We start from the raw sequence: 26,697 nt of genomic DNA on the forward strand, positions 1-26,697 counted from the left end.
TAATAGGCTGGTAATCAAAAGGAAGGTTTCTCCTCACAGCCCTCTTCTAATCGCTAACTCACTACTTTTGTATTTATGGAATAACAGCTATCGTAATTGCTCATAATTGCACTGTTAAAGGTGCATTAATGCTATATAATTATAGACTGAGGTGTCTTTAGTTCAGTATAATGACAAAAGTGCGGTGTTGCCTAAATTGCTCAGTTATTTAGACTATATGCATACGCCCAGGAACTTGATCTAGAAATTCTGGCTGTTCGTGTTATGTGATTGCTTTTGTCATTTATCCATATAGTAGCCTATATTTCACACGGAAAAGTTTTTGTATGAACACGGTGCTCAAAGAAGCTTCAGATCTCAGATGACCTTGAATCTTCTAAATCATCCTTCTAATAACCAAAATGTCATGGCTATTCCTTAGTAAATGCACCCCTGGCATTTAGTCTTAATACTAAAGAAACTAAAACCAGTGTGCAGTTTATTTTACCCTATGCAGCTATTTTATAGGAGCAAATGTTTAGAATTTCACCTCAGCCCTAGAAAACATTTTTGATCTACTCAGCTGTCATCTGCCAAATTTATAACTGCTCCTGCCTAATTAAAATATGGGATTATGTGATCTCTCTCCATGTGTGATGAAAATAGTTTGGGACATTTACTAGAGTATTTGGTTCCAAAGCATTTCACTTAAAGACTTAGTCCATGCAAAAATTTGAATCCTGTCATTATTTACTACTCACCCTCATGTCATTCCAAAATGATTCTTGTGTTTCTTCTGTGCAATAAAAAATATATTAGAAACAATGTTGGGAACTAAACAAAACTGAACCCCTTGACTTTAACATCTCTTATTTTGTTACACAGAAGAAAGAAAATCATACAGATGGCATAAAATAAATGAATAAAAATACAAAAATAAAATAGAGAAAAACACTGACATTGTCAGACCTATGTGTATGCTCGGGGGTTTTTTTGTTTTTGTTTTTTTTGTTTGTAGGACACTGGCTCCATTTAGCTTCAAATATTAAAGGGGTGGTTGATTTTGATTTCAGTTTTTAACGTTAGTGTGTAATATGCTGTTTGAGCATAAACAATATCTGCAAAGTTGCAGCGCTGAAAGTTCAAATGGAGATATCATATTTTAAAATTCTGCCAGTTTAATGCCTACAAAAACGGTAAGGGACTACAATGAGCTTCTTCCCAGGTCCGTTACATCACAAACCCAGATAAACTCCGCCCCTGGGAACACGCAACAAAGGGGGCGAGGCCAAACTAGGGATGCACCTTACAAATTTGTTTCATATATGAATCGCAATTCTGTCTTCTAATGATTCTAATGGATCCACAAGTTTCAAAACCAATGTTCTAAAGCAGTGGTTCTCAAAACTGTTCCTCGCGTCGCCCTGTCCTACATCTCTCTCTCATTCAGATCGTCAGATCAGCTCCAACAAACTGTTCCATTTATACACTTATTTTCACAAAGCAATGAGAAGTGTTATACATGGAAGTACGTACAGTTGCTGTGCTGTATTAAAGCTTTAATCAGGATAAAACCGTATATTAAAAGCTAACAGAAGCAGTAGCATTTACAAACAACTGCATATCTAAACAACAACCAAACATACCATTAAGAGCCATGCTTGAACAGGTTCTGCACGATCCTCTTCATTAATATTCTCTGTGTCTCAATCGGGCTCCAATTGATAAGCAATATAGAGGACATCATTGTTTGCAATACAACTGGAGCACATTCTGAGCTTTAGAGGGGAGGGATGTTCAGAGGTTCAGACACGCTTGAGGTGGTTTAGCGAATCACAACACACTGAGCCAGCTGACCAATCTCAGCCCATCGTGTATTTCTGAGGGAGGGGCTTCATAATAACAGGAAATAAATTGAGGCGTTTGTCAGAGAAAGTACAGATCGGTGTGGAATAAAGGTAAATGTTTTTAAAAATAATGTGTTTTTTTTTTTAACCAAACATGAACACATGTTAGAATGCACCCCATAAACACAATCAAGCTAATAAAAAACCCAGTCAACCACCCCTTTAAATGAACACAGTCCATTTAAAGTACCCCTATTATAGGTTATGAAAGGTTCATATTTTGGTTTTGGGATGACATGCATGAAAGGTTTTTTTGTTAATTAACCATGATTAATTTTGTGATTTCAGAAGTTAAGTTCTCTTCCAGAACTGTATGTTCTTCAATAAAAACAATAGTAATTTCATTTAGATTAGAATAATTTTATTTTAATATGCTAATAATATTAAGTATTAATATAATTTTAATGATTTATTATTCTACATCATCCTGTGTCATCCTTGAAAGTTTGCTGAGGCCCTTTAGTGGGATCACTGCTCTAGTCTGAGACATCACTGTTATGGTGTTACAAAATTCACCTGCATGAATCAGTGAGCCTCAGCTTTCAGAGAAACATTTTAACACTCTTTGGACTATTTGAAGTGGAGGGTGTATTCAGTTGGATGCAAATGAAACAGGGCTGTGAGGGATAAATGTTCAGTCTGTTTAAACATGTCGTATTGTTGTGTAACCCTCAGTCCGTTTTCATTTCATTTGTGTTTGCATAGTTCACTGTCTGTTCTTCATTCCAGGGAAATCATGAACACATGCGATTCTGTTTACCTTGAATTTACAGACAAACAGTTGGGCTCAGGCCTCGTAAGCCTCCGATCATAGAGTTGCCCCTTTTATTCAATTTGATTAAATCTTACTAAACCATATTCTTGACTTATTTTTTCAAAAGTATAAATTCTATGTTTTTATTATTTCAAATATTTTTTTATATATAATTCATAGATCAGGGCTCTTGCCAATAATTAGATTTTGCTATTAGTTTATAAACCTTGAAAACCTTTGAATTTAACTTAACAAAAATTTTGCATTTCTGGACTTTTTACTCACTGATGCTCCTCTCTTTTTCAATACAACACAAGTGCTCTTTTCTTCTACAAGCTCTTGTAACCTAAATTAAGTGCTGTTCTAAAATAACAAACAGATTTTTGCTTCAAAACACAACGGAAATGCAAACACAAACACAAATCTTGAGTAATGAAGTAATGCGTTAACAAACGAGGGTGATTATAGGTCTTGCTAAGAAAGTTTCATAGATTTGACAGACAAACAAGTGTGTTCAGGTGTTTTTTTTCAAAGGAATGAAAGCTACTTAAAGGATAGTTCACACAAAAATGAAAACTTTCATCATGTATTCACCCTCAAGCTGTTCCAAACCTGCAAGAGCTTCTCTCTTCTACTGAACAAAAAAGAAGATATTTTGAAGAATGTTGGTAAGCAAACAGCTGACGGTAGCCATTGACTTCCATATTTTTTTCAACATTCTTTAAAATATCTTCTTTAGGGTTCATTAAAAGAAAAAAAAAACATACAGGTTTTTCCCTTTTGATTGTGTTAAAGCATAGTCCTAAATGATATTTTATTTGGAGTCCCACAGCAACCTTACACTCTTGCCTCAATCGCAATAAACGCCAATCTTGAAGGTGTTTCAGAAAACAAGGTTCATGTTGACTCGACCGTGGGTGAGTGGTGGGGGGTGGAGGTGATGACGGAGAAGAAGAGTGGAGGGGTGGTTTGGGGAGGGGGGGGGGTTCAGAATGGGACAGTTTGTCTTCCACCTGACGTGTGCAGTGTGCACAGACAGCACTCCTGGACCCCCCTTCCTCCTATCTCCATCATTCCCTCCCACCTGCTCTTTCAATCTCTCTTCCCATCACAACCTCCCCCAGAAAAATAGGGCAACTGTTGCATAAGCATTGGAGGAGTGGGGGAGATGGATGAGAAGAGCAGGAGAGAGAATGTGGGGGCTGAGAGAAAGAATTGTTGGAGATGTATATGCAGAGAGGAGGTAGAGAAAGAGTGCAATCTCTCTCTCTCTCTCTCTCTCTCTCTCTCTCTCTCTCTCTCTCTGATCCAGTGCTGTGCCTTTCTGTCTGGCATGTGGCCTGCTGAAAGTAGGCTATGTTTGACGCGCTTGAGGTTTACGCTGTCTGAGTCACACTACGCTGCTGAATATCAAACCCACTGATTGCATTTCAGTAATGCTTTAGCCCGCCAGATTGCACAGTCTTACATAGAACAAAATGGCAATTCATGTTCTTCCACACAATGGAGTGCCAGTGATAGCTGGATTAAGACAGACAACTGGCGATGGAGAATTTAAATTGCAGTGTGACGTTCTCAGCAGATTTAAAAACTCGGCCCTGTTCAGGCACTTATCAGTGTTTATTTGCTAAAACACATTCCTGCGGTCTGATTATGATCGGAATGCGGAAAACGAGTTTAAAATTGTTCCATCGACTATCAAAGACAGCACGCAGTTTCCTTTTCCTTCGCCATTTCCTTGACCGCTCAGAGACAGTTATCCAGACAGGAAGTCATGAATGTAATGGAGAAGTGTAGTTGGTCACATAACTCGCTGTCATTGGTCTGCGGTCTAATATTGGGCAATGTAGTCATCGAAAATACTTGACTATGTAGGTCAGGGTCATCCAGACCATGCTGTTACCTTTGGGATGTTTATGAAGAACCATACATTGACATAGAACCATTTTAGCTTTGTTTTCTGGGAACAGATCTTAAAAGAACAATTTTTTTCCTTAGTGAGAACTTTTGTGAGAAGTTCTTCACGGAAGCACAGATGCCAATATTTCAAATATCAGATCCTGAGTTTGTTCCTCCGTTTTTCTTACATTTGTGCCTTCAGCCACCTGAGATTTGTTAAAGCGGCAAGTTGAAATCCAGTTTCTCTAAACAAGTTATCAGGAAAACGAAGGCAGAAGCAGGGGAGCCATTCGCTCTTGCTTTCTTTCAGTGCAGACAGACGTACACGCGTGGCGAACCCGGACAATGAGAGCGCAGGGAGGTAGAGCAATGACCTCATGCTGTCTGCCCCTCCAGATGTTTCCAGACACGACTGAGAGTTTCCCCATTTATGAGAAAGAAGAAAAAGGGAGAGTAAAAGAGACTTGTTTCATGATGAACAAAGCTAATATAAATAACAGATATCCAAAATAATTAAAACTACAAGGAAGACAGGAATGTTGAATGTTTAATGCATGTTGAAATTTGTATAGCTTGCTGGCAGTTTCTTTAGTTTTGAGGTGGTTTGAAGTGGTTTGAGATGGTCTCCCTATCTGGCCAAGCTGGTTTAGATCATCTGAAAAAGTGCCCAAAACCCCTTAAAAAATTTGCTCTGTACATGGAGCTCAGGGCCCACCAAACTTTGAAGAGGGCCACAAGAAGACTGCTGTTCATTGTCTTTAAAGGAATAGTTCACCCCAAAATGACAATTTCGTCATCATTTACTCACCCTCATGTTGTTCCAAATCTTTATAAGCTTCTTTCTTAGGTTGAACACAAAAGAATATATTTTAAAGAACCAAACCCTGGTTGGTCCCCATTGACTTCCATGGCAGGGAAAGAAATACTTTAGTCAATGTGAACCATAAACGTGGTCTGATTACCAGCATTCTTCAAAATATCTTCTTTTATTAGTGGATGAAAATTAGGCCATTTGGCTAAATCTGACACATCTGTTACATATTTTAAATGTGTATGGTCCCTCATTAAATAAATAAGACAAAACACAGAATAAAATTCTAAATCGTATTTTAATTCACACCCTCAACAACTGTTGTAAACAAAATCCAGTTAATATCTGGGAAACTCATGGAAATTCATTGGTTTAAAGAAAAAAGTCTGAAAAACGCTGCTCAAAACCAGCCTGCAGACCAGTAAGGTAAGATTCAAGTTCATATTCTCAACAGCCACATATATAAAACTATTTCCTTACTCATTAGCATTGCACTCACTTTATGCTTTATGAAGCAAGTATTGTTTTTTCAGCAACTAAAATGTCTACTGAGTAGCCAAAGTCTGTGTAAACAAACCCCATGTTAATAGAGGTTACCGCAGCAGACAGTCACTTTCAGTTCAACAGCAGATGTTCCGGCTCTTTGCAACTCCGTGCATCTGTGCAAACATGGCAATCCAAGCCCAAAGAGTAAACTCTACGAAGTTCATGCAGTAAAGGTTCAGGACAATAAAACAGAAGCAATACGAGTCAACTTCACATTGAATGTTCAGTTTTCTTTAAGAACGTGCAGAGTTTTATCAAACTCCTCCTAATTTTGATTTGTGGTGCTGGGAAGTTAGAGAAAGAGGTTATGCAACGGCATGGGGGTGCCAAGAGGGGTGTCAACAGCACAGAGCTATTGTGGGATGGGCCTAGCTGTTGCCTGGTTACAAATATTTTGGGCAGGGAACCAGGCAAACATGTCCCGCCTCCCCAGGAAACAAGACGTTCTCGTGATTGCTGCAGGGGTTCAAACTGTACAAAGACCAGAGAGACGAAAACAGAAAGTGTCGGGTAAACAAAACATACAGCACTCGATTGTCGCCACTGCATTATGGAACTTTTCTGGAGCAGGATTGCCCGGGTTAATCCAAGAAAACAAACAAACCAAAGCAGACAATATGGCTCTGAAGTAGTGCCAAACCGGGAAAATGGTTTAAAGCTTTATTTTTTGCATAAAGCCAAATGAATCCATGAAAACAACCAAAAGCGAGGAGCGAAATTGGGCCGTTTGAACTGAAATGCAAATAAACACATTTTCCTATTCATTGTTCTGCCAGTACCACACAAACTCCAGTCACCTAAGAAACAACAAAACATGATGATCATCTCGGCAAACTCTCTCTGCAAGTTAGTTAATGATTACTGGCCATATCAGCATGCCAAATGGCCTGCCTATATGTCATCTCGTAGGTTAACTTAATTAACAAAACATTTAAAAAGAATACATTTTATTTCTACATAGGTGCACATACTAATTCATAAGTATGAAAAATGAATAAATTAAAACAAATAAGATGAAGTATTTGTTCAGTGAAGCAATTTACACATTAATATAAAACCTAAACCTTAAGCTGCCTCATAACTTCTGCCTGTATGCTCTTCTGCTTAAGATGATCTTGGAAATGGCGTTATGATAGATTTTTTACACTTCCATTTCTGTATCATCATAGTATTTTACTAGAGCTTAAATGACAATCAGTTCACACTGCAAGTCTGCGAGTCTTTTTTTTTGTACTCCATAGCAACTTTCTCACCGCAGTTTCTGTCTTTGGAACAGCTAGACTGCCAATGGTCATTAATCATTTTTATTAATATTCATTTTTTCAGTACACTTACAGCACAAACTGCATCTCTAAAATCAGTCATTTCGAGTCCTGGTCCTGGTGGCCCACAGCACTGGTCTGTTCTTATGTGACATTCTCAGTTCAGCTCCCAACAAGATGATGATCTGAAACAAGTGTGTTAAATAAGGAAGACATACAAAATTAGCAATGCTGTGGCTCCCACCAGGATTGAAAACCACTGTCCTGAAAGTACTGAGTTTTACTAGTAAAATATTTTAGTGTAGGATACAACATAATCAGCAGAAAGACTATGCTAAGCATTATACACAATATAGAACAGTTAAATTACAGTCTCTTGATATTTATGATCATTAGTTTTATAACATTTGCATAGTTGGTACACTAATGTTACATGACACATGCTGTTTTTCATGGAATGGTGCCACATTTTTTAAAAAGCTGTCAAGAACATGGCATTCTGTTCCATACCCTAACCTGCTTCAAGCTTTAATTATAGTGAAATTCTGTATTATTATGGAATTTAAATACAGGGTCACAGGGCATGATTAATTTATTTTTTTCTTTAATTTTCTAATTAATTGCAATAAACTGAGAGATATAAAGAAATATATATATATATATATATATATATATATATATATATATATATATATATATATATATATATATATATATATATCCTTGAAAACAGATCAAAGGCTGCTTGATTATGTATATCAGTGCATTAAATCTCACTTTGCTGCTGCAAAATATCTTGCAATTCGCTGTTGAGTTACAAAAGGTATCGTGAGGTACATACTAGCTAGTTTAGAAGAAATTAATAATGCATTAAATGCCAAAATATTAAAAATAAACCACTGTTAGCAAATTAGTTCAATGTTTTTTGCATTATACTAACATTATACTGTCCTGTTATGTAAGCATGTTTAAATTATTAAAAACTCAAGTCAGTGCATTCAGTACGAAATTAAAATGAATTATTTAGTGTTATAGTTTTATAACTCGTGGATTGTGGTTTTATACAACATAAACAACTTTAAAACAAAGACGCCTAAAAGACAAATACTAGCCGTTAGTCTTTATGCAAACCTAAAATGACTAAACAGAAACAGTCAAACTAGTTGGCTTCAGTAGCGTAAAAGATAAACGAAGTACGACTTTCGATTGTGAAACGATTTTTTTGTAACGTTGCTTTCTTTTCTAGCAGCCTGTCTTGGCTAACAAGACTGCAGAAGACTAACTATCCGACAGATTATACACATTTCGATGTGTGTCTCTATAATCGAGCATGCGAGCATGATTATGATACAGTTCAGATCTGTAATTTAACGTTACTTTTTTAGCAACATGACAGCTACCATTCGTCTGCAACGTTGCACAGTCATGCAAGTTAAGCGGGAAGATTAGCACACTGGCTACATGGCTAAAGGGGCTTACTGCAAATATAAATGGCAACTAAAGTAAGGTTTTTGTGTGGTCTAAATGTAAAAACCGAAATACTCGCCTCTAAAGATCTCGTCAAAAGTATGTAAACATGAAAGCGCACTTTCCCTCAAGTCTGTGAAACCTCACAGGCAACATTAAACCACTGCTCCGCCCCTTTAAGGGTTACCACGGAACCCGGTTGCTACGCAGCAAAAACAAAAAAAGTACCAATCTTCGTGACGTCCTTGCGTCAGATCGGCGGGAACGGCGTTTCCACGGTGACGAGACGTTGTATACAGACGCAGGGTTGGTTGTAATTCACAGGGTCGTTTGCTTTAAGAATCCGTTTAGTTTATTTTGAGTTAAACCACAAAATGCGAGACGGTTCAAAGAAGTTTGTTTACTGCCGTATTGTTCCACACTAATGTTGTTCCAAACATGTACGCATTTTTTTCCTTCTATTGTTAAACAAAAAGACAGAGTGTTAGTGACTTACAATCTCAGTCACCGTTCACTTTCACTACAATGAGAGTGAATGGTGACTGCAACTGTCATTCTGTCTAACATTAAGTTACCCTTCGAGGTCTGTGGAAGAAATAACAGTAATACAGGTTTAGGACAGCATGTGTTGAGTAAATGTTGACTAGTCAGCTCAGTCTCATTTTTTTCCTTAGCTAAATTACATTAACATGAAATATGCATTAATCAAGCGAGTGTCTGATGTCCCTCAAACACCTGCTACACTGTTTTAAAGCTACTTCTCCCTATCTAGCTGATCTTTAAGCATCCCACATATAATTCCTCTGACGTAACCACCGGTTTTTATTGTTCTGGCGGGTATTGGTAAAATGTTTGCCGCACATCAAAGTAGGCTACTCCGCATTAGTCATTGCTGTTCAGTCGTTATAATGTCTGCTACAGGACACGGCGTGCTCCGCCGTTGACGCTCAAGTGTTGCTGACTAATTGTTGTTATCCCCACCCTTCCCCACCGTCGAGGTGTACCAACACCGGGGTTCGAACGTTTTATCTCGACATATTTTACCTCCCGAGTTTGAGTTTTACCTTATTAGCAAGCAGCCACACTCATTTCCTTACATACGGACCAATGAATCACCTTTGTTCCTACATTAATTTAAATGTGACAATATGTGACACTCACTATGACTTCCGTCACTGCAGCCCACTGCCCGTCTTGGAACTTGTACATGACTTCTTGTAAATGGCGAGGTTATCAGCCATAATAATGAGCGCTTTGTTTTGCTGAACAATAACGCGAGTGCGAAACTGACACATCCCGTTGATCGCCGTACATTGTATTTCAATCATTTTAAGCATTTAGTTTAGCAGCTGTTCACTCTGACAAAAGTAACTGTCTTAAAACTGGCTTTTAATAAGCAGGCCTACCTTTTCTTTGAATATAGCAACGCTAAACCAATTTTGGCGCATGTGGTGAGCAGATTTATACAACATAAAATAAAAAATGCAGAGTTCTCAAACTTACCCACAATAGACAACGGCCAATGTGAATCTCTGCTCCGACCGGTTATCAAGACATAGCGACGAAGAAAGCTCCAGTGTGTCGGGGATTCCGTGGGGCGTGTCGTTGAGAAAGTTTACAGTGGAGTCAAAACAGCTGAAAGCGGGTTTCCCTCCTTTGCTTAACCGCTACCTCGGCAAAATATTCTTCTTTAATTAGCTTTACCACTGCCCACGTGTTTTCTCTTGCTCTGTAATATGTATTTACATATATTTATATACTATAGACCCACTGAAATTAAAAACTGAAGTGCTGTTGCTTTTCAGTTGAAAGTAAAACTTGTGCCAAATTAAAACATGCAGTGCTACATACTTAAATATATAAGAAAGTGCAAATTATTCAGAATATTTAAACGGATTTTGATATGACAGGATGATTTTTGTGCAGTCTATAGTTTTTCATATAGAGATAAGTCAGTAGCCTACCATGTTTCTTTTTTTTAAACAAGATTCTTTATTTGGTTATTATTATTCTGTGTTCAGATCTGGTGTTTTAATCTCTTCTCTATATTATAATAAAAAGATATTTTTTTTCGAGAAAATGGTTTGTTTGAACAATGAGAGTGGCATAAATATTAGCCTACATAAGGCTACTGGTAGCTAAATGCATTTTTTGACGTAAAAAATATTTGCAAACCGTGTAGTTTCTAAATATTGTCCATGAAAACCATATAACAATTAAAAATATCTTGTGGAAGTAATAGTAAACGTATCTATTCCTGACCACGATCGAGCTGTCTCTTTCTGTGGGTAAGGGAATCCCTTACACGTCATATTGCTTAGATACCGAAAACAAAAACAGTGCTTTTGGACCATATATGGGCACCTACGTCAGCGGAACACCAGTAAGAGGAGGAGCCAGGACTCCCTACTTTACAATGCGTTCTCAGGCTTCATTCACAAGACGAAGCGCCGCTGCCGAAACACCGAACACGTTCTACTCCCGTTTGTAATAAACACATTACGGATTATTTTATGGATTTATAAATGCATATTTCACGCATTTCGCGGATTGTACTACGGTCTGGGAAGTGTTATTCAAAGAGAGGTTGGATTTTAGAAGTTTCCTCCAGCAGGGAACTGGATTGATGTCTTAATGCAACTGTTTTGGAAAGAGACTAAGGGCATCTTGACGAAGACCCCAAGTAAATCCTGTTACAGTAGGTGACTTTAATATAATTTAAATATTTAGATGTAATGCATCCACTTTTCTCTTTTTATGGTGCATTAAACGCAAGCGAATAGTTCATGCCCTTGCGAAAATGCGCTTCAATGTGACTTCTGTTGGGTGACAGGTGACATCCCGTTCTCGCCGGGCACACTAGGTGTTTCGGCTTCTTTCGGCTCCACCGGGGAGATGTTTCAGGGGTTCCCCGGAGACCCCGACACCGGCTCCCTTGGAAGCTCATCTCCTTCTCTTGAATCTCAGTACCTGTCGTCCGTGGAATCCTTCGGGAGTCCGCCCACCACCAGCGCACCGCAAGTAAGTCACAGTATTTATTCGCATTTAAACATCGTGTTTGTCCGTTCAAACTGTTTTGCTAAGCAGCACGGCAGCTGCGAGATTTGCTTGTCTCTGTTAGGGAAGCGCATCGACTTTGCAAAGGGAAGGCATTTGAATCCGTCCGAGTGTGTTTATATGTGTAAATTCGGAATATAATTCAATAGAATACTGACAAGTCAGCATGCGCGCGGAATCAGGCCGGTAGCGAGTTGGTGGGTTTACAGCACGCGGCGAAACAGATGACAAAGCTGTGGAACTCTCCGACGTTCGCACACGAAGCTCCGCCTTGCGCTCAGTACTGCTGCTCTCGCTTCTCAGACTTCGGCGTGACGTCAATGCGTTCTATTTTGGAGTGTTACGTTGCGTTGCTAAGGGGAACACCGGGGGTGTGACGGGGGCGGAGGATCAGGGACGGGAGAGGCTATTACAGGCCGCTCATTGGCTACGGCGTGCTGCGTGTGCCTTTGCCTAACACGCTTTTATATGAATATTAATGAAACATGGAACTTACACTGGAATCACTGGGCTTTCTTTTTCTAAAAAAAAAAAAAAGAAAAAAGAAAGAAAGAAAGAAAGAAAGAAAAAAGAAAAGAAAAGAAAAGAAAAGAAAAGAAACCGTAGCGATTTAGATCTTTCTCCTAAATGTGTTTTCATAGCTGTTTAGATGTATTGGTTAAACGTATAATATCCACGAAGTTTATGTAGGCTACTTGTATTTGGGCACTCATTTGTAATTTGTTGGTTGGTTGTTAAAGCAGCTTTAAAACAGAAATCTCTGATAAGGATCCATGTCTGTTTCATATTTTTGTTGCTTTTCATTATTCTTACTTGTTTCCCCTGTTTACCCGATCTTTAATCTGTTATCTTTACATGGAGAAAAATACAGCTTTACATCAGTTGGTATATTACTATCATTAATATAAAATTGATATAAAATATTTTGTATTATATTTTTATTTTCATATTTTCAATTGTCATTTTAATTTTATTTACAGTTTAGTAAGTTTGTTTTGTATTTTGTTTATTTAATTGTATTTTTTTCCCCGTACTTCAAGTTCATTTACTCTCCCTCATGCTGTTCCAATCCTGTATGCCTTTCTTTCTTCTGTGGAATATAAAATAAGATATTTTGAAGAATGTGTAACCAAACAGTTTCCGGTTCCCATTGACTTCCATAGATTGGAAAAAAAATACTGTGGAAGTCAATGGTTACCATCAACTGTTTGATTACCCACATTCTTCAAAATATCTTCTGTCATGTTCATCAGGGCTAAAAAAAGAAATTCATACATGTTTGGAACAACCTTTGGTTGAGAAAAGATCTATAATGTTTTGGCAAACTTTCCCTTTAGACTAAACGGAAATGTGAAATGCTCCCTTGACTTTATTTCACTCAACATTAATTTTGCTACAAATAACTAAAACAGATTTTTTTTTTTTTAATTTATTTACAGCAAGCTGGTGGAGTTCATAGTTACATATTGTTTATGTTTTTGGTTTCCAGGAGTGTGTATCAGCCACTGGCGGGGTAGGGGTGGGTGGAGGGTCAACTGGCACCGGAGCAGGGGTGGAGATGCCCAGCTCATTTGTGCCCACAGTAACAGCCATCACCACCAGCCAGGATCTGCAGTGGATGGTGCAGCCCACTCTCATCTCCTCAGTGGCACCAGGACAAGGCACCATGGGCTCTAGCACCATGACACAGCCTGTAGCTTTGGATCCTTATGACCTGCCAGGCCCAAGCTTTTCAGCTGGTGGAGGCTTCACCCCACCAAGCTCTGACACTCCTGGCCCAGTGAGACAGTCTCGGAGCCGTCGCCGTGCACGGGATGAAACGGTGAGTGAGAACCATGATGCCATGGTTAGTCATTTGACATTTTGATTAAAAAAGAAATTAAAAATAAATTTTGTTCTGTTCCCAGCTCACCCCGGAGGAGGAGGAGAAAAGACGTGTTAGACGAGAGAGAAATAAAATGGCTGCGGCTAAGTGTAGACACCGACGGCGTGAGCTCACAGACAGGTTACAGTCGGTGAGCAATGCTGTAACTCACTATTTACATTACAATATTTAATCCATAATAACAGATGAATGCAAAGGCAGCATAAATACCAGATTCGTAACACCACAATAATTTTTACAATGATAGTTTGTAAATGATTCCAACACACACATATGCATTATGCTGCATTGTAATTAGAACAAAGAGTGCATAATCCCACCGTAATTATATTGTGGGAATGGAGCTGGCAATTAAGAAAACAGCATTTTTTCCAAGTTTATTTTGTTGTCGCTCTCTGAAACTATAGCAACGTGTATTTCTGAAGTAGCTCTGTCTGAACTACTATGGTAAAATTTCATGTGATTATATAATCTCTGTCCCCTTGTGTCCTCCTCTTGTCTCTCCAACCCAAGGAGACAGACATGTTGGAGGAGGAGAAGGCCGAGCTAGAGGCCGAAATATCTGAGCTGCAAAAGGAGAAGGAGCGCCTGGAGTTCGTCCTGGTCGCCCACCAACCCGGCTGCAAAATTCCCTATCAGGACCAGCCCCCCGCACCGCTGCCGCTGCCACAGACGTCCCCGCAGACGCCTTCGGTCTCCGTGGTGGGTTTGACTGTGAAGGAGGACACTTTCTACCTGCCGCCCGCCTACTCGTCCCACCACCACCACCACGTCCCGGTTTCACAGCCGGCCCCAGGACAACAGCAGCAAGGGATGATGCAGGAGGTAGCCTTTTCTAGTTCTTTCTATGGGCAGGGCCAGCCGGCGCCGGACGGCCCTTGCCTTGTTGCCGACGGTGGCGGTAACCCTGACGCCGGCAGCTACATCCCCTCATACACATCTTCATTTGTGTTCACCTACCCAGAGGGAGCCTGCGGGGTCAGCGCTAACCAGCGAACCAGCAGCAGCGATCAGTCCTCTGATTCCCTGAACTCACCCTCGCTTCTTGCACTTTGAGAGCTCTGCGTCTCTCTGGCTCTGCTTGCCTGTTGACAGCGGCACACGCTCATGCACAAATGCAAACACCTCACAAACGTTGACCTGATCTTTAACATTAAAGCCTTTCGATTCGAAACCTTTCGAGGCCCAGATGCGTTAGCGTCTGAGTGACTTCATCAAATGATGTAAGTGTATATTAATTCACAATGAATTCAGGCTTAATATCAAGATGAGTCAGTAGCCCATGCACACACACACAGTCACACACACTTAAATTGTCATAGACATTCAAATCCGTTTGACATAACAATGAAAGCACATCGGCGCGCTCCCCCTTGCTTTTGTCTTCTCCTGCTCTGGCTTACATTGGTGTACCATCTCCTTCTTCTCTCTCTATCCATGCCAGGTGTCTGCTGTGTATTTGTCTAAGCAGAAAGAAAATGGGGCACAGAACTGCTTTGTGGTTTTTGTTTGGTTTTGGTTTGCGTTTCAGGCTACCTTGCTACATGCTTTCTTTCTCCATCGAGTTCATCCACACCTCTTTCTGTGACAAAAGGACATGACCACGCACTCTCTAGCTACAGTACCTATCTCTCTCTTTTTTTCTCTCCCTCCGTTGTCCATCTCCACATCTGTTTCTCCTCTCTCCTGTCTCTATGTACCTCTGGTTCTCTCTGAAGTCTTTGGCCCCTGAGAGCCCGTTGGACCCTGAAAGCCCATGGAACCTTGAGTGAGTGCCAGCCCACACCCCAACACCACAAATTCCCTTCGCATGGACCGACCCACAGTGGAACCTCAGACATTTCAAACAATCTAAATAAACCAGCCCTCTCGGATGCCACCACACTGGCTAAAGAAACGGGACTCTTTATTTCTTCTCAGCACTGAGGATTTCATTGCGGATGAGCGGAGACACACTGGCTAGACTATGGCGAGGCCAGCGGAGGAGTTTTGGAGAGCCCTTGGAATGTGGAGGGAGGTATGAGATGGTGAGAGTATTCGCATGACTATGCTCTACCTCTCATCTCCCGCTGGTCCTCCGAGAGTTTTCGCAGCGTGTTCGCCCTTTCCCCTTTCTTGGGCAAGTTAGAGGAGTTTGTTTGTTTGTTTGTTTCATTCTGTGTTTCAATGATATATTAACTCTGATCTCAAAAGTGGCTTACCTGATGATAACATACAAGAGTGGCTCGACACTCTGTGTTTGAAGAGCATTATAACAAGCAACCAAAAAAGAAAAAGAGAAAAAAAGGACAACCTCTTGGTTTTGGATGAGTGGCCTCTGTGCTTCTTAAAGTCCTTGACATCGTCTTTGAGCTGTAGTTGTGGTTTAGCACAGCTCTAGGCTTTGATTGTGAATGGAAGCCACAGAGTACTACATCTCCAGTTGATTTCTTTCTTTAAGGGGGTTGTTGTTGTTAAAATGGAAAAAAAGCACAAATGCCGGCTGCGGATGGAAGGAACACAAAGCGGTGGCCAACCTAAAGGATGGCATGTGCTTTTGAATATGAACCGTTTACTTTCCTGTGAATGTTTTTGATGTTTTAAGTTACTGATTTTTCTTGATGCTTTTTCTTCTTTTGCTCTTGATTGTGCCGTTACTGCCAACTGGAAGAATTTTGTGGGGCTGTTAACTGCTCCTTCTATCTGTTACTGTTGTCTTACTGCAGTTATCACAGATATTGTTATTATGGTTATTATTATTATTATTATTATTATTATTATTATTTCATAGTTATCTCTTGTTGGCAACTAAAAAGGCATGTTGTGCACTATGAACCTTTTTTATGTCTAAAACTATATATATAAAATATATAAAAATATGTATGCATATATATACATATTCAGTGTGTATATATATATACAATGATTGTAATGTAATGTATGAATGTTCAGAAAATGTTATTTTTTCGTCAATGAAGACAGAAGGGAGAGCTTGCACTTGGTTTTGGTTTAAACATAGATATTTTTCTAAAAGAACAAAAAGTAAATTATAATAAACTATAACAGCCGGCCTTTCCCTGAATATGAAAAGCATTGTCACTGCCTTTTAGAAACGTGTAATATGTATGATGACTGTATTGAAACTGAGGCGCATATAGTGTTATATATGTATCACAGATTTGAGCTGTGCTTGATTTGTCAATAAGGTTGGTTCCACAGCCCTTTTTCATCAACCCCTGTGGACAAAACACACTGGACGCAAAATATCTATAAATGCATAAATAAATCAGTCAAAAAGAAGATATGAATTGAGTGTCTCAATGTATTCTAGATGAGCATCTGATGTTCAGCTGTGTTTCTCAAGCAGTGGTGTTGCATCATGTCCAGTGTGTGCTGTCTGCTCTTTGGCTTCTGTGTGCGTGTAATATTTAGGGCTTGATGGACAACTTCAACCAGCCCTTATTAATTCACGTTACAGACATGATTAGAACATTATGCATGTCTACGTCATACACAGATGGGAAGTATTTTAAATCAGATGAGGTCCATTGTTCCTATTGACTTGGGCTACATCGTGTGGAGTGCTTTATGGGGCGGAAATGAAAATATTTGTACAGTTGTTTAAATCGAAATGCCTTTTCATGCTACATTTATATACACAGGTGCACCATTGTATTGTTGGTTGAATTTAGACCCAGAGCAGCAAATTTAAGCTGAAATGGAGACAACTGCGTGAGCTCCTTCCAACAGAGATTTCTGATGAAATTATGTTCTCATTTGGCAATGAAAACTGAATTAAAGCATCTCGAACAGTGACGTAATGAAGCCAGAGCTGTGATTTCACAAAGTGGGATGTTATCTGATATTAGAAAGCATATTGTCAATAAGCTCCATGCTCCATTAAATTGATATCAATTCCAATTTTCTTCAAAAGACGTTATTGTGAGTCACAACAGTTTTATGTTGTTTTGATTTTTCAGCTGTTGGTGCTTTTGTTACTCCTACGCCAAAACATTTTGTTACTGTATCCGACTCTGAGACGATAGAATGAGATTTTGGTTAAATGATACAGTATCAGTGACTCTGTGGTCTTCCACTTTACAAAAACTCTTTGTATAGATTGAACTGCACAGTCATGTTCTAGCTATGACCGTCCTAGGTATTTTCAAATTCACCGTGCTTTGAATGGACACAGTGGAATGCAATATTTCAGATACTCTAGGAGAACCATGTAGCAAATCAACTGAATTGTATGATAAAAGTCATCCTTTATGCTACAGTGTCACAGTGAAGAATTGAGACAATTTGTTTTGTCTTTTCCAGTTTACCTTGCGTAAGATTTACTCTGCTCAGACCTCAGTGACGGGATGGTTTGCATTATGAGGATGTAAAATGTCAGTACCTCTCGGGTTTTGTGAGTGTCATTGATAGGTGAACTGTTTCACTTTCTAACGCACATTTGAAGATTGCCTTCAGTATAAAATGAGTGAAATATTAGTCTCATATTACAACCACTTTTTTGAGGGGAAATGAAAGTTAGGTGTAATAAGAATCACCACATAACATTTCAGAAATTATATGGTGCTTTTTCAATACTGTTTGTCTTTGTATATTCTTGATTAAGAGTGCCGATGATAGAGGTGTCTGGGAGATTTGAAGTTATGGGTTTAGGACACTCGTGATTTAAGAGTGTTTTCCTCGCCATGACTGCTTCAAGTTCTCATATTGAACAGCATATTTAATACATACTGAACAGCCCTTGTATAATCCGCCGTTCTACATTCTTTCTCTTTTCACCCTTTCTCCATTTCATTTCACTTTATGCTATATTTCTAGCCCTTTAATGAATGGAGAAGGACATTTCATATTGTTACATAGACTGTGAAATCTTGGTGTACTGTCCTATCTTAATATCTTTGTATGACTTCAAATTTTTCTTGTAAACGAAATGTCTACAAAATAAATATATTCACAACGACTTTCTAGCTGTTCTTTTTCCAAACATGCTTTATTCTCTAAAAGCAGGACCCAATGAATGGTGTTTATTTGAAGGAATTTTCTGCTTTCATTATTCAGAGGTATATTAGCCTAGTTTTATTTTTTTTTATGCATTGCATTGTGTTGTTTTTTTAGGGTTGAAGCTTTAAGTGTTGTGTTTGTTGTTATCCGTTTTTCTACCGATTTTTTTTCCAGTGTAGACTTTCCATCTCAATGGAAAGATAAAGTTTAAATAAATAAATGATATATGTTTTATAAATTTAAATAAATATCTTTTGAAATATGTTACAAATAATATGTATTCATATCAATTTTGCACACGAGTTAGGGGGTTATGCATCTAAAACAGCGTCATGATATGAATGAGATTTTACCGTCCTCTAGTGGATAAAATAGAAATAGCATGTAGCATGGGACAATTAGCCAGATCTTAATTTAAACGGTATTTTCACTCAAAAATGACTATACCCTGATGTTGTTATAAGGCAATAAGACCTTATACACGGATGAAAAGGAAAAGGCAGAATGTCATCATTCACTTGTATTGTATTTGTTTTCCATGTTATAAAAGGTGACTGAGGCTGTCTTGGAATATTCCGTTTAATAACACACTTTCAATTGTCATGGTGCCGGAAATTACACACATAGTGACCCATTGGAGTAAGAGAACGTTGAATAAGACGAGTTTTGGAGCCAGAGATTGCTCGGGTCACTCGGAACATTCGGGTCAGTCGAGTTGTTCCGAAGACGGAGAGGATGTTACGTCACAAGGTTTCCGCAACGCGTTGGTTTTTCCCTGGGAAGATGGCGACGGTCACAACAGGTAAGAGAAAGAAATGACCCGAATGTATGGAATATGGTCACTGTACAGGTCCGCAAAGACGCCTAAATCAACATTTAACTACCCGTGGTGGGAAATTCGGAAGAAAGTGTCTTGTGGAGGCTTAGGTTTGGTCTTCACGAAGAGCTAAAGCGCAGTACTGCAGCTTGGTTCAATGAAAACAGGCCACGCTCTGTCTGCATTACACAACAGTTGTTATTTATATGCTTTTTATATCACGCAGGCGTTCTTAAATATATTATTTTAGACCAGCAAACCATTCTAGACTGTTTTTCCCCTTTAGAAAGGTGCTGTAATAAACCTTACAATATTTTGAACTCTTGTATGCATTAGTAATATGACTGAAGTACTGAGCACTGAATATTGTGGAGAATATTAAATGGAAATATGCATGAAGACATCTTAATTTTTTTTGTGAATTAATTTTGAATGTATCCACTCAGATAGTTTTGCTCATCACGTGAACACCCTTGAGCAGGAGAATTCAGTTGCTGACACAAGACTCATGGCTTTAAAAATAACACTCAAGCAGCTGCTCTGACTGACCATGTGTTCTCTCTTTGTCATGCTTGTCCCTTATCCTGCTGACCTCCTTTCCATGCGGGGTCTGCAACACTTTTTTTGTCTCTTAGAATTTATCGTTTGAGTCTGTTTTAACCTTTATGTGATTGCTTTTCCCCCAAATCATATGAAAACACAAACTGTGTCATCCAATTAATGCCAAATACATATACATTAACATAAATACAGTTTTTAAGTTTTCTTTTCTCCACATTCAGTGTTTTTAGGACATATATATATATTCTTCATTATTTTTTTAGTTTTTAAAATCAAAGCCACTTAACTTTATCTGCACTTTTCTGTGAGACAGAGAACACGGACATCTGACAAAATCAAAATAGTTCACGATCTTGTCTGCGGGTGCTTAACAAATAAGATACATGATAGAACATTGTTTCTACATCAACAGATAAAATGGTGGTCTTGACCATAATGTGTAACATTGCTGACAGTTTTTATTTTACAGTCACTTTGTGACGACAAAAGTGTACGTTTCTTTTTGGATGTATGGTATACTTCAGAATGCATATAAGCACTTTTAAAATGTATATTATACTTCAGAATGCATATAAGCACTTTTTATTTTTTAGCCACCTCAGAATGGATCCAGTTCTTCAGAGATGCTGGGATCCCTCCTGGACTGGCTGTCAACTACGCAGTGTCTTTTGTTGATAACAGGTAAAAAATCATTGGCTTTCTCTAGCCACTTTTACATGCAACCAAATAATCCATTAGTAATCGGTTTAAAGGCTCAGTTGAACTAAAAATCCTTCATGTAAACACATTAATCGATCTGGGGTGCGTTTTCCAAAATGGTATGGTAGCTAGTTCCATTTGAAATCTCGACAAAACTCACAACCATAGATGCTTTTGGGAAATGCCCCCTGATTGAGCTTGAGCTGAATTAAGTTTTGATTGGATTGGAAATGGGTTGTGTAGACTTTTCCCAAACCTGATCTAGAGCACATGTGAACCCACAATCACATTGCAAACTGGAACTGTAAAGTGCTTTGCTTGCATAATGATGTAGAAATGTCGTAATGATGTATGACAGGTGGAACAATTGGTTGTTTTTGCAGAATGAAGTGTCATGAATGACTGTCATCTTATTCTAAAATTCTCCTTCCATTCATTGTCTGTGAAGTGGAGCAGAACAACATCTCATTAGTCCTCACTCGTCTCATTCAAAGACAGCTTGTTATGGCCACAGGAATGGGCAATTTTATGGCTTGATAAATATAAACAGCACAGCACAAAGCGACGTGTGCTTGTCGTCTCCTAATTAGGACCCAAGATAAATATGAAGTCCGTTTTTTTAAACAAAGTAAAGAAGCAATGGTAGGAGAACACTGTATATTTGTGCAGTGTGTGCATGTCACAAGATCAAATCTGATATGAAGCTTATGAGATATAAACCTGCACGTCAACCCAATTTATTTAGATGCTGCATTCAGGTTCATCAATCAGAATAATTCAATTCTGACTGAAACAAAAGGTGTCCTTGTAAAGGTAGCCACTGTAGTAGGCATGTCTAAATAGACATGAACTGGTTCGTCTGGTTCAGTACAGGATCGGTCTCACCCTGCTTTTGTGTGCTTCACTTGATAGGTCTCTTCTCACCATTTTGGACAGTCAAAATCTGGCCTTCTCTGAAATGTGAACAGAATATTATTAATCTACTGCACCACTGGATGCTGTAAAAACCTCAACTACTTTTCTGTTTTCAGGATTCAGAAAAGCATGCTTATGGACCTCAGTAAGGAAATAATGATGGACTTGGGAATTACAGTCATCGGGGACATCATAGCCATTCTCAAACATGCAAAGCATGTGTATAGACAGGTGATTTTTATGTTTTAAACAGATAGTTTTCTCAAAAATAAATCATCATCAACAAGGAGTCATCAGTTGCTCACCCTCATGTTATTCAAAACCCGTAAGACCTTCTGAACACACATTAAGATATTTTTGATAAAATGAAAATCAAATCTTCTCCTCCAAATCATGTCTTCCGCCATTATCGAAAGTACCTCTGCACGTAAACAATGTGCTGCGCCTTGTTTACGCTCAGGGAAGCACGCGTATGCATTGTGGTACTCTCGATTATTAGCGAATATGTGGTTTTGAGGAGAAGAATTATTTGATAGTTGATGTTTTTGTTTTCTTTGTGCACAAAAAGCATTCTCATAGCTTTATAAAATTGCAGTTGAACCTGATGCCACTTGGACTATTTAAATTATACCCTTACTACCTTTCTGGCTCTGCGAACATTTCAGGTGCATAGCAGTCTATGGAGGGTCAGATAGCTCTCGGATTTCATCAAAAATATCTTAATTTGTGTTCTGAAGATGAACAAAGGTCTTAAGGGTTTGGGACAACATGAGGGTAAGTAATTCATGACAGAATTGTAATTTTTGGTTGAACTAACCTTTCAACTGTTGATTATTGAACCATTTTATTGTTGAAATTTCATCCAAAACTTGTCTTGCACCCCATGCCATACACTGTCTTGCTTTCAGTATGTTCAACATTTGCTGATCACTAAAGGTTTTCTTGTCTTTCATGCATATCCTTGCATTGACATGCTTCATTATTCTAAATGTAAAATAATGATCTTTAATCTACTTAATGCAGGATATGTGTAAAACGACAACCGAGGCCATTTCGTCTGGACAGACTAGTGTACAGGCTGAACTGAGACGTACTGCTAACACTCGTAAGTATCTTTAATATGCATAGTTGTATATACTTATTTATATGCAGTTCTTCTACTAGTTGCTCAGACAGCGAGTGATTTATCTTTTTGTGAGTGAGCTGAAGCTGTAGCTCTGGTAATGTTCATGTTCCCCTGACAGCTGCCACCCGCATGATTGCCAATGCTCTGAGCCGGGACTCCCCACCAAGCACGCCTGCTCGGCGCCCTGACAACCGAATTTCAGTAACCGTCTCCAACGCCAGTGCCAAAACAGGTACATCTGATTAGGATAACAAGCAGTGATGTTAATCTTATTGCATAAATACACACATGTAGCATATATAAACTCTTGTTTAAATGTTTGGTGTTGGTTAGATTTCTTAAGTACAGTAAAGACTGTAATATTAAAGTAATAGTGCCATTTAAATGAACTGTTTACCATTCTAATATTTTGTAAAATGTCAAAAGATCCTTCAGAAATCATTCTAATATGCTAATTTGCTGCTCAAGAAACATTTCCTATTATTATCAATTTTGAAAACAATTATGCTGGTTAATATTTTTGTGAAACCTGAAACTGATGTTTTTCAAGGTTGATAGAAAATAATTGAACAGTATTTATTTGAATTTTTAAAAAGATATATACATAGAAATTTTTGTTATACATTTTGTGTATCCTTGCTAAATGAAAGTATTAATTTCTAAAAATAAAGAAACCTTACTGACCCTGAACATTTGAAAAGTTGAATACATTTTAGGATTAACTATTTCTTTAAATGGAACAGGATTATTTAAAACTCTCTTTCCTCCTCTCACAGTGCCCAGCAAGCCAGCAGAAGAAAATGGGTTGAAAGTGAAGCGCCGGCGAGTCACAAGAGAAATGGAGGGGAAATATATCATAAACATGCCAAAAGGCACAACAGCTCGCACTCGACACCTCCTAGCACAGCAGGCAAAGAAAGGTGCCCTGGGATATTATATTTTGTTGAGTCTTTAAGCTAATATGATATTGCAATAATTTGAACTGTTGAATTAGAACCACCTAACTAATAATTTGAGATAATATTGATCATATTTTGAGAAGATTGATCTTCTAATCTTCCCTGCTTTGACACAGCTAAGGTTTTAAAGCGTACTTCAGTGTTTGATAGACTTGGAGCAGAGTCTAAGGCAGACACCACCTCAGCCAATAAGGTGAGAAATTGTATTGTGTTGATTTTGTCCATCAGATAAACAAGACCGCAAAAACTCAGGCACTAAGAATAGTTTTTTCTTTATTATACACAATATTACACTTATCATTTAGTTCTTACACTACAATAACATTCAAAGTGCTGTGAGTATCATGAACCATTTTTCGGTCATTGATTAATCTAGGTTAATGTTAATTCAAAAATATGCTATAGTTCATTGTTAAAGGGAAAGTTCACCCAAAAATGTGAAAAAAGCCATTCTAGGTGTATATGACTTTCTTCTTTAGACTAATGCAATTGGAGTTATATTAAAAGGGGTCATATGATGCTTTTTTTAAAGATTATTATTTTGTGTGTTTGTTGTTATAGAATATGTTGACGTGCTTTGATGTTCAAAAATCACATTATTTTTCAAATACTGTACATTATTGTAGGTCCTTTATGCCCTATCGCAGAGTCTTAACTGTGATGAAGAATATCTCTTTGGTTTTGAGACTTTAGTCTTTGCAACTTCGGGGATCTTATTTATGCACAATCAGCTTGTAACATTCCAAAGAGAAAGGAAAACTTGAAATCGCATCATATGAACCCCTTAAAAAATGTCTTAGCTCTTCCAAACTTTATCATGGCAGTGGTTGGGTATTATTTTTCAATGGTCCAAAAGAATTCAAATAAAGCGCTTCCATCTATAATAAAAAGTGCCTCACACAGCTCCAGGGGGAATAAAGGACTCCAGTAGCGAATCGATATTTAAAATGTTATAAACAGTAATCTCTAGCTTGTGCTAACTGTCGTATGCATATTAGCCTTTCTGGGCAGATGATGTAGGAGTAAGCTCCAGTGAGAAAGGACGAATGCGGAAGCACAGAGGAGAGAGCAAGCTAAAACATTGGTCACAAATGAGAACTACAAAACGAGGATTTGTAAAGAAAAATTTCAGAGGATTTCGATATAAGCGATTGCTAAAGTAAGGAAACAATGCTTCCTTTGCTCCTTTAAACAAACATTGGCTCTCATGAGACTAGCATATTCTAATGATGTTGATGTCCTATGTCATCTGTTTTAAAATATAACTGATTGCATTCGTCTGAAAGAATAAAGTCATATACACCTAGGATGGCTTGAGGGTAAGTAAATCATGGGGTAATTTTCATTTTTGGGTGAATTATCCCTTTAATTCTAATGTAGCTCTAACTTAAAATATTTTAAATATATTTGTATATGTAGAAATGTACATAGAACCAAAAAGAACCCTAATGCATTAACTGATGTTAATTTGTTGTAAAGTGATTCTATTTTTCACATCACTGTCTTTCTGACACTTTTTTTTTCATGCAGCACCCAACAGGTGTGTTTAGCCGGCTGGGTGAAGCAGAGGAAGATGAAAAGGGTGGAGGAAAGACCGATGGTGTTGCAGAGGCTTTAGAGGACAATGACAGCGACGGTGAGGGCTCAGTGCTACAATATGCCGGCGTTCTTAAACGACCCCCACCCACTTCTAAAAAAGAGACTGTAACTGCCAAATCTAAACCCCTCACTCTGCGTAGACTAGGTGCAAAGTACAAACTCCCCTTATCTGAAGGTACACCACCTATCTCCTCCTCTACCTCCTCCTCCAGCCAGGAGGGGACCCCCAAACTGGGTGTACTCCAGAGACTGGGCAAGGCCCCATCAGTCAACCCTACCTCTTCGACCCCTCTAGTCAGTCAGCCTGCAGACACCCAGGACAGTCGTGTTACGAGTAGCAGAAGCAAAGCCCAGGGCAGCTTTGCTCTGGCCAGCCATAAGGTCAGTAGTAGCACAGGCGACACTCACGGGGCTCAGATGGACGCTGGGGCAGTCAGTGTATTCAAGAGACTGGGAGCCCGGAAAACCTAATACCCAAAAAAACTTAAAGACATCACTTTTTATCCAGTTTGCCCCTTTTATAAATTAAAACCCACCTGAATTTCCATTTGAGTGAGTGGAGAAACTCTAGGACCACACTTGATGGATTGGGAAGTTGATATGCTGTTACCTCATGGAGTGTTCTGAATTGATGATACAAGGGGAAAAAAAGGGACAGATGCAATATCTGTTAAATGTCAGTGTGGACATAACTGGTCTCGTTTTGTTTGGTTATAGGAATCATGCTCTATCCCCCATCCTACTTTTATATCTGCTCTCCTGTGCCCCTGTGAGTAAAACATTTTTTCCAGATTAAAGTGGGGTTTGTAATAAAGATTTTATAATGCATGGCGCCCAGCAACAAATGCATGAAATGTCAAGGTTGTTTTTTTTCCCACTACGGTAGCCAAGAGACTTGAGTAAAAGCATGTGCTGTGTTTACCACAAACACCTAAGCTTACTGATTCCTCCATGAAGTAAGCTCATGTTCTTTCTTCCTAGTTTTTAAAGGGATAGTTCACAAGAAATAAAAAATAATTGTCATATACGCACCTTCATGTTATTCCGAAAATGTATGATTTTGTTTCTTCTGTGGAATTGTTTCTTGATTAATGGATGTCAGTGGGCGCCAAAATGATTTGGTTATCAAAATTCTTCAAAATATAATTTGTGTTCTGCAGAAGACAATAATCATACAGTTTTGGACAAGAGGAGTAAATGGTGACACTTCATTTTTTGTGTTAACTATTCATTTCACTTCAAAGGATTTTTATAATAAAGAAAAAGCCATATGTTGGCTTAAAACTGCACACATGAGCATTTCCATTAATGCGCCTTAACCTACGGTCACCCTAGATGTTTATAGAGAAAAAAAACAACAACAAATAATACATCCAAAATGAGAAAACCTACAGGCTACTTCCTTTTCCAAACCTGCAGCTTTAAAGTTTGTTCTTTTTTTTTTTTTCAGCTAAAT

General features: G+C 38.5%; 2 protein-coding genes and 1 long non-coding RNA gene across 4 annotated transcripts; 2 read left to right on the plus strand and 1 right to left on the minus strand.

The window, feature by feature from the left end:
- Positions 1-6,518: 6,518 nt before the first annotated feature.
- On the minus strand, positions 6,519-10,697 carry LOC132101389 (uncharacterized). The gene is made up of 3 exons (XR_009423169.1): positions 10,129-10,697; positions 7,232-7,343; positions 6,519-6,693 (listed from the first exon to the last, which is right to left on the minus strand). It is a non-coding gene; the product is annotated as an uncharacterized LOC132101389 (long non-coding RNA).
- Positions 10,698-11,040: 343 nt separating this feature from the next.
- On the plus strand, positions 11,041-18,524 carry LOC132101388 (protein FosB-like). Of its 2 annotated transcripts, XM_059506316.1 has the most exons (6): positions 11,041-11,323; positions 11,459-11,646; positions 13,172-13,504; positions 13,590-13,697; positions 14,081-14,392; positions 14,532-18,524. In XM_059506316.1, the coding sequence occupies exons 1-6, from the start codon at positions 11,260-11,262 to the stop codon at positions 14,595-14,597; spliced, it is 1,071 nt and encodes a 356-aa protein (XP_059362299.1). In that variant the 5' UTR covers positions 11,041-11,259; the 3' UTR covers positions 14,598-18,524. The 2 variants fall into 2 exon arrangements, with proteins under 2 accessions (XP_059362299.1, XP_059362298.1); XM_059506315.1 differs by having other exon boundaries at positions 14,081-18,524.
- A 703-nt stretch (positions 18,525-19,227) lies between these two features.
- c23h19orf47 (chromosome 23 C19orf47 homolog) lies at positions 19,228-26,181 on the plus strand. Its single transcript, XM_059506317.1, has 8 exons — positions 19,228-19,367; positions 20,537-20,624; positions 21,674-21,788; positions 22,581-22,662; positions 22,802-22,915; positions 23,460-23,603; positions 23,759-23,835; positions 25,173-26,181. The coding sequence occupies exons 1-8, from the start codon at positions 19,301-19,303 to the stop codon at positions 25,710-25,712; spliced, it is 1,227 nt and encodes a 408-aa protein (XP_059362300.1). The 5' UTR covers positions 19,228-19,300; the 3' UTR covers positions 25,713-26,181.
- Positions 26,182-26,697: the final 516 nt, after the last annotated feature.

The sequence above is a fragment of the Carassius carassius genome, chromosome 23 (assembly GCF_963082965.1).
Source record: "Carassius carassius chromosome 23, fCarCar2.1, whole genome shotgun sequence".
In the NCBI taxonomy this organism is placed as follows: domain Eukaryota; kingdom Metazoa; phylum Chordata; class Actinopteri; order Cypriniformes; family Cyprinidae; genus Carassius; species Carassius carassius.

What these genes read in the sequence shown, in the direction of transcription:
- LOC132101388 (XM_059506315.1), top strand. Translation starts at nt 11,260, where the DNA reads ATGCAACTGTTTTGGAAAGAGACTAAGGGCATCTTGACGAAGACCCCA. An exon ending in CCACCACCAGCGCACCGCAA is followed by an intron (nt 11,647 to 13,171) that starts GTAAGTCACAGT and finishes TTTGGTTTCCAG; the next exon opens with GAGTGTGTATCAGCCACTGG. An exon ending in GCCGTGCACGGGATGAAACG is followed by an intron (nt 13,505 to 13,589) that starts GTGAGTGAGAAC and finishes TTCTGTTCCCAG; the next exon opens with CTCACCCCGGAGGAGGAGGA.
- c23h19orf47 (XM_059506317.1), top strand. Translation starts at nt 19,301, where the DNA reads ATGTTACGTCACAAGGTTTCCGCAACGCGTTGGTTTTTCCCTGGGAAG. An exon ending in GTGTCTTTTGTTGATAACAG is followed by an intron (nt 20,625 to 21,673) that starts GTAAAAAATCAT and finishes TTCTGTTTTCAG; the next exon opens with GATTCAGAAAAGCATGCTTA. An exon ending in CAAAGCATGTGTATAGACAG is followed by an intron (nt 21,789 to 22,580) that starts GTGATTTTTATG and finishes TACTTAATGCAG; the next exon opens with GATATGTGTAAAACGACAAC.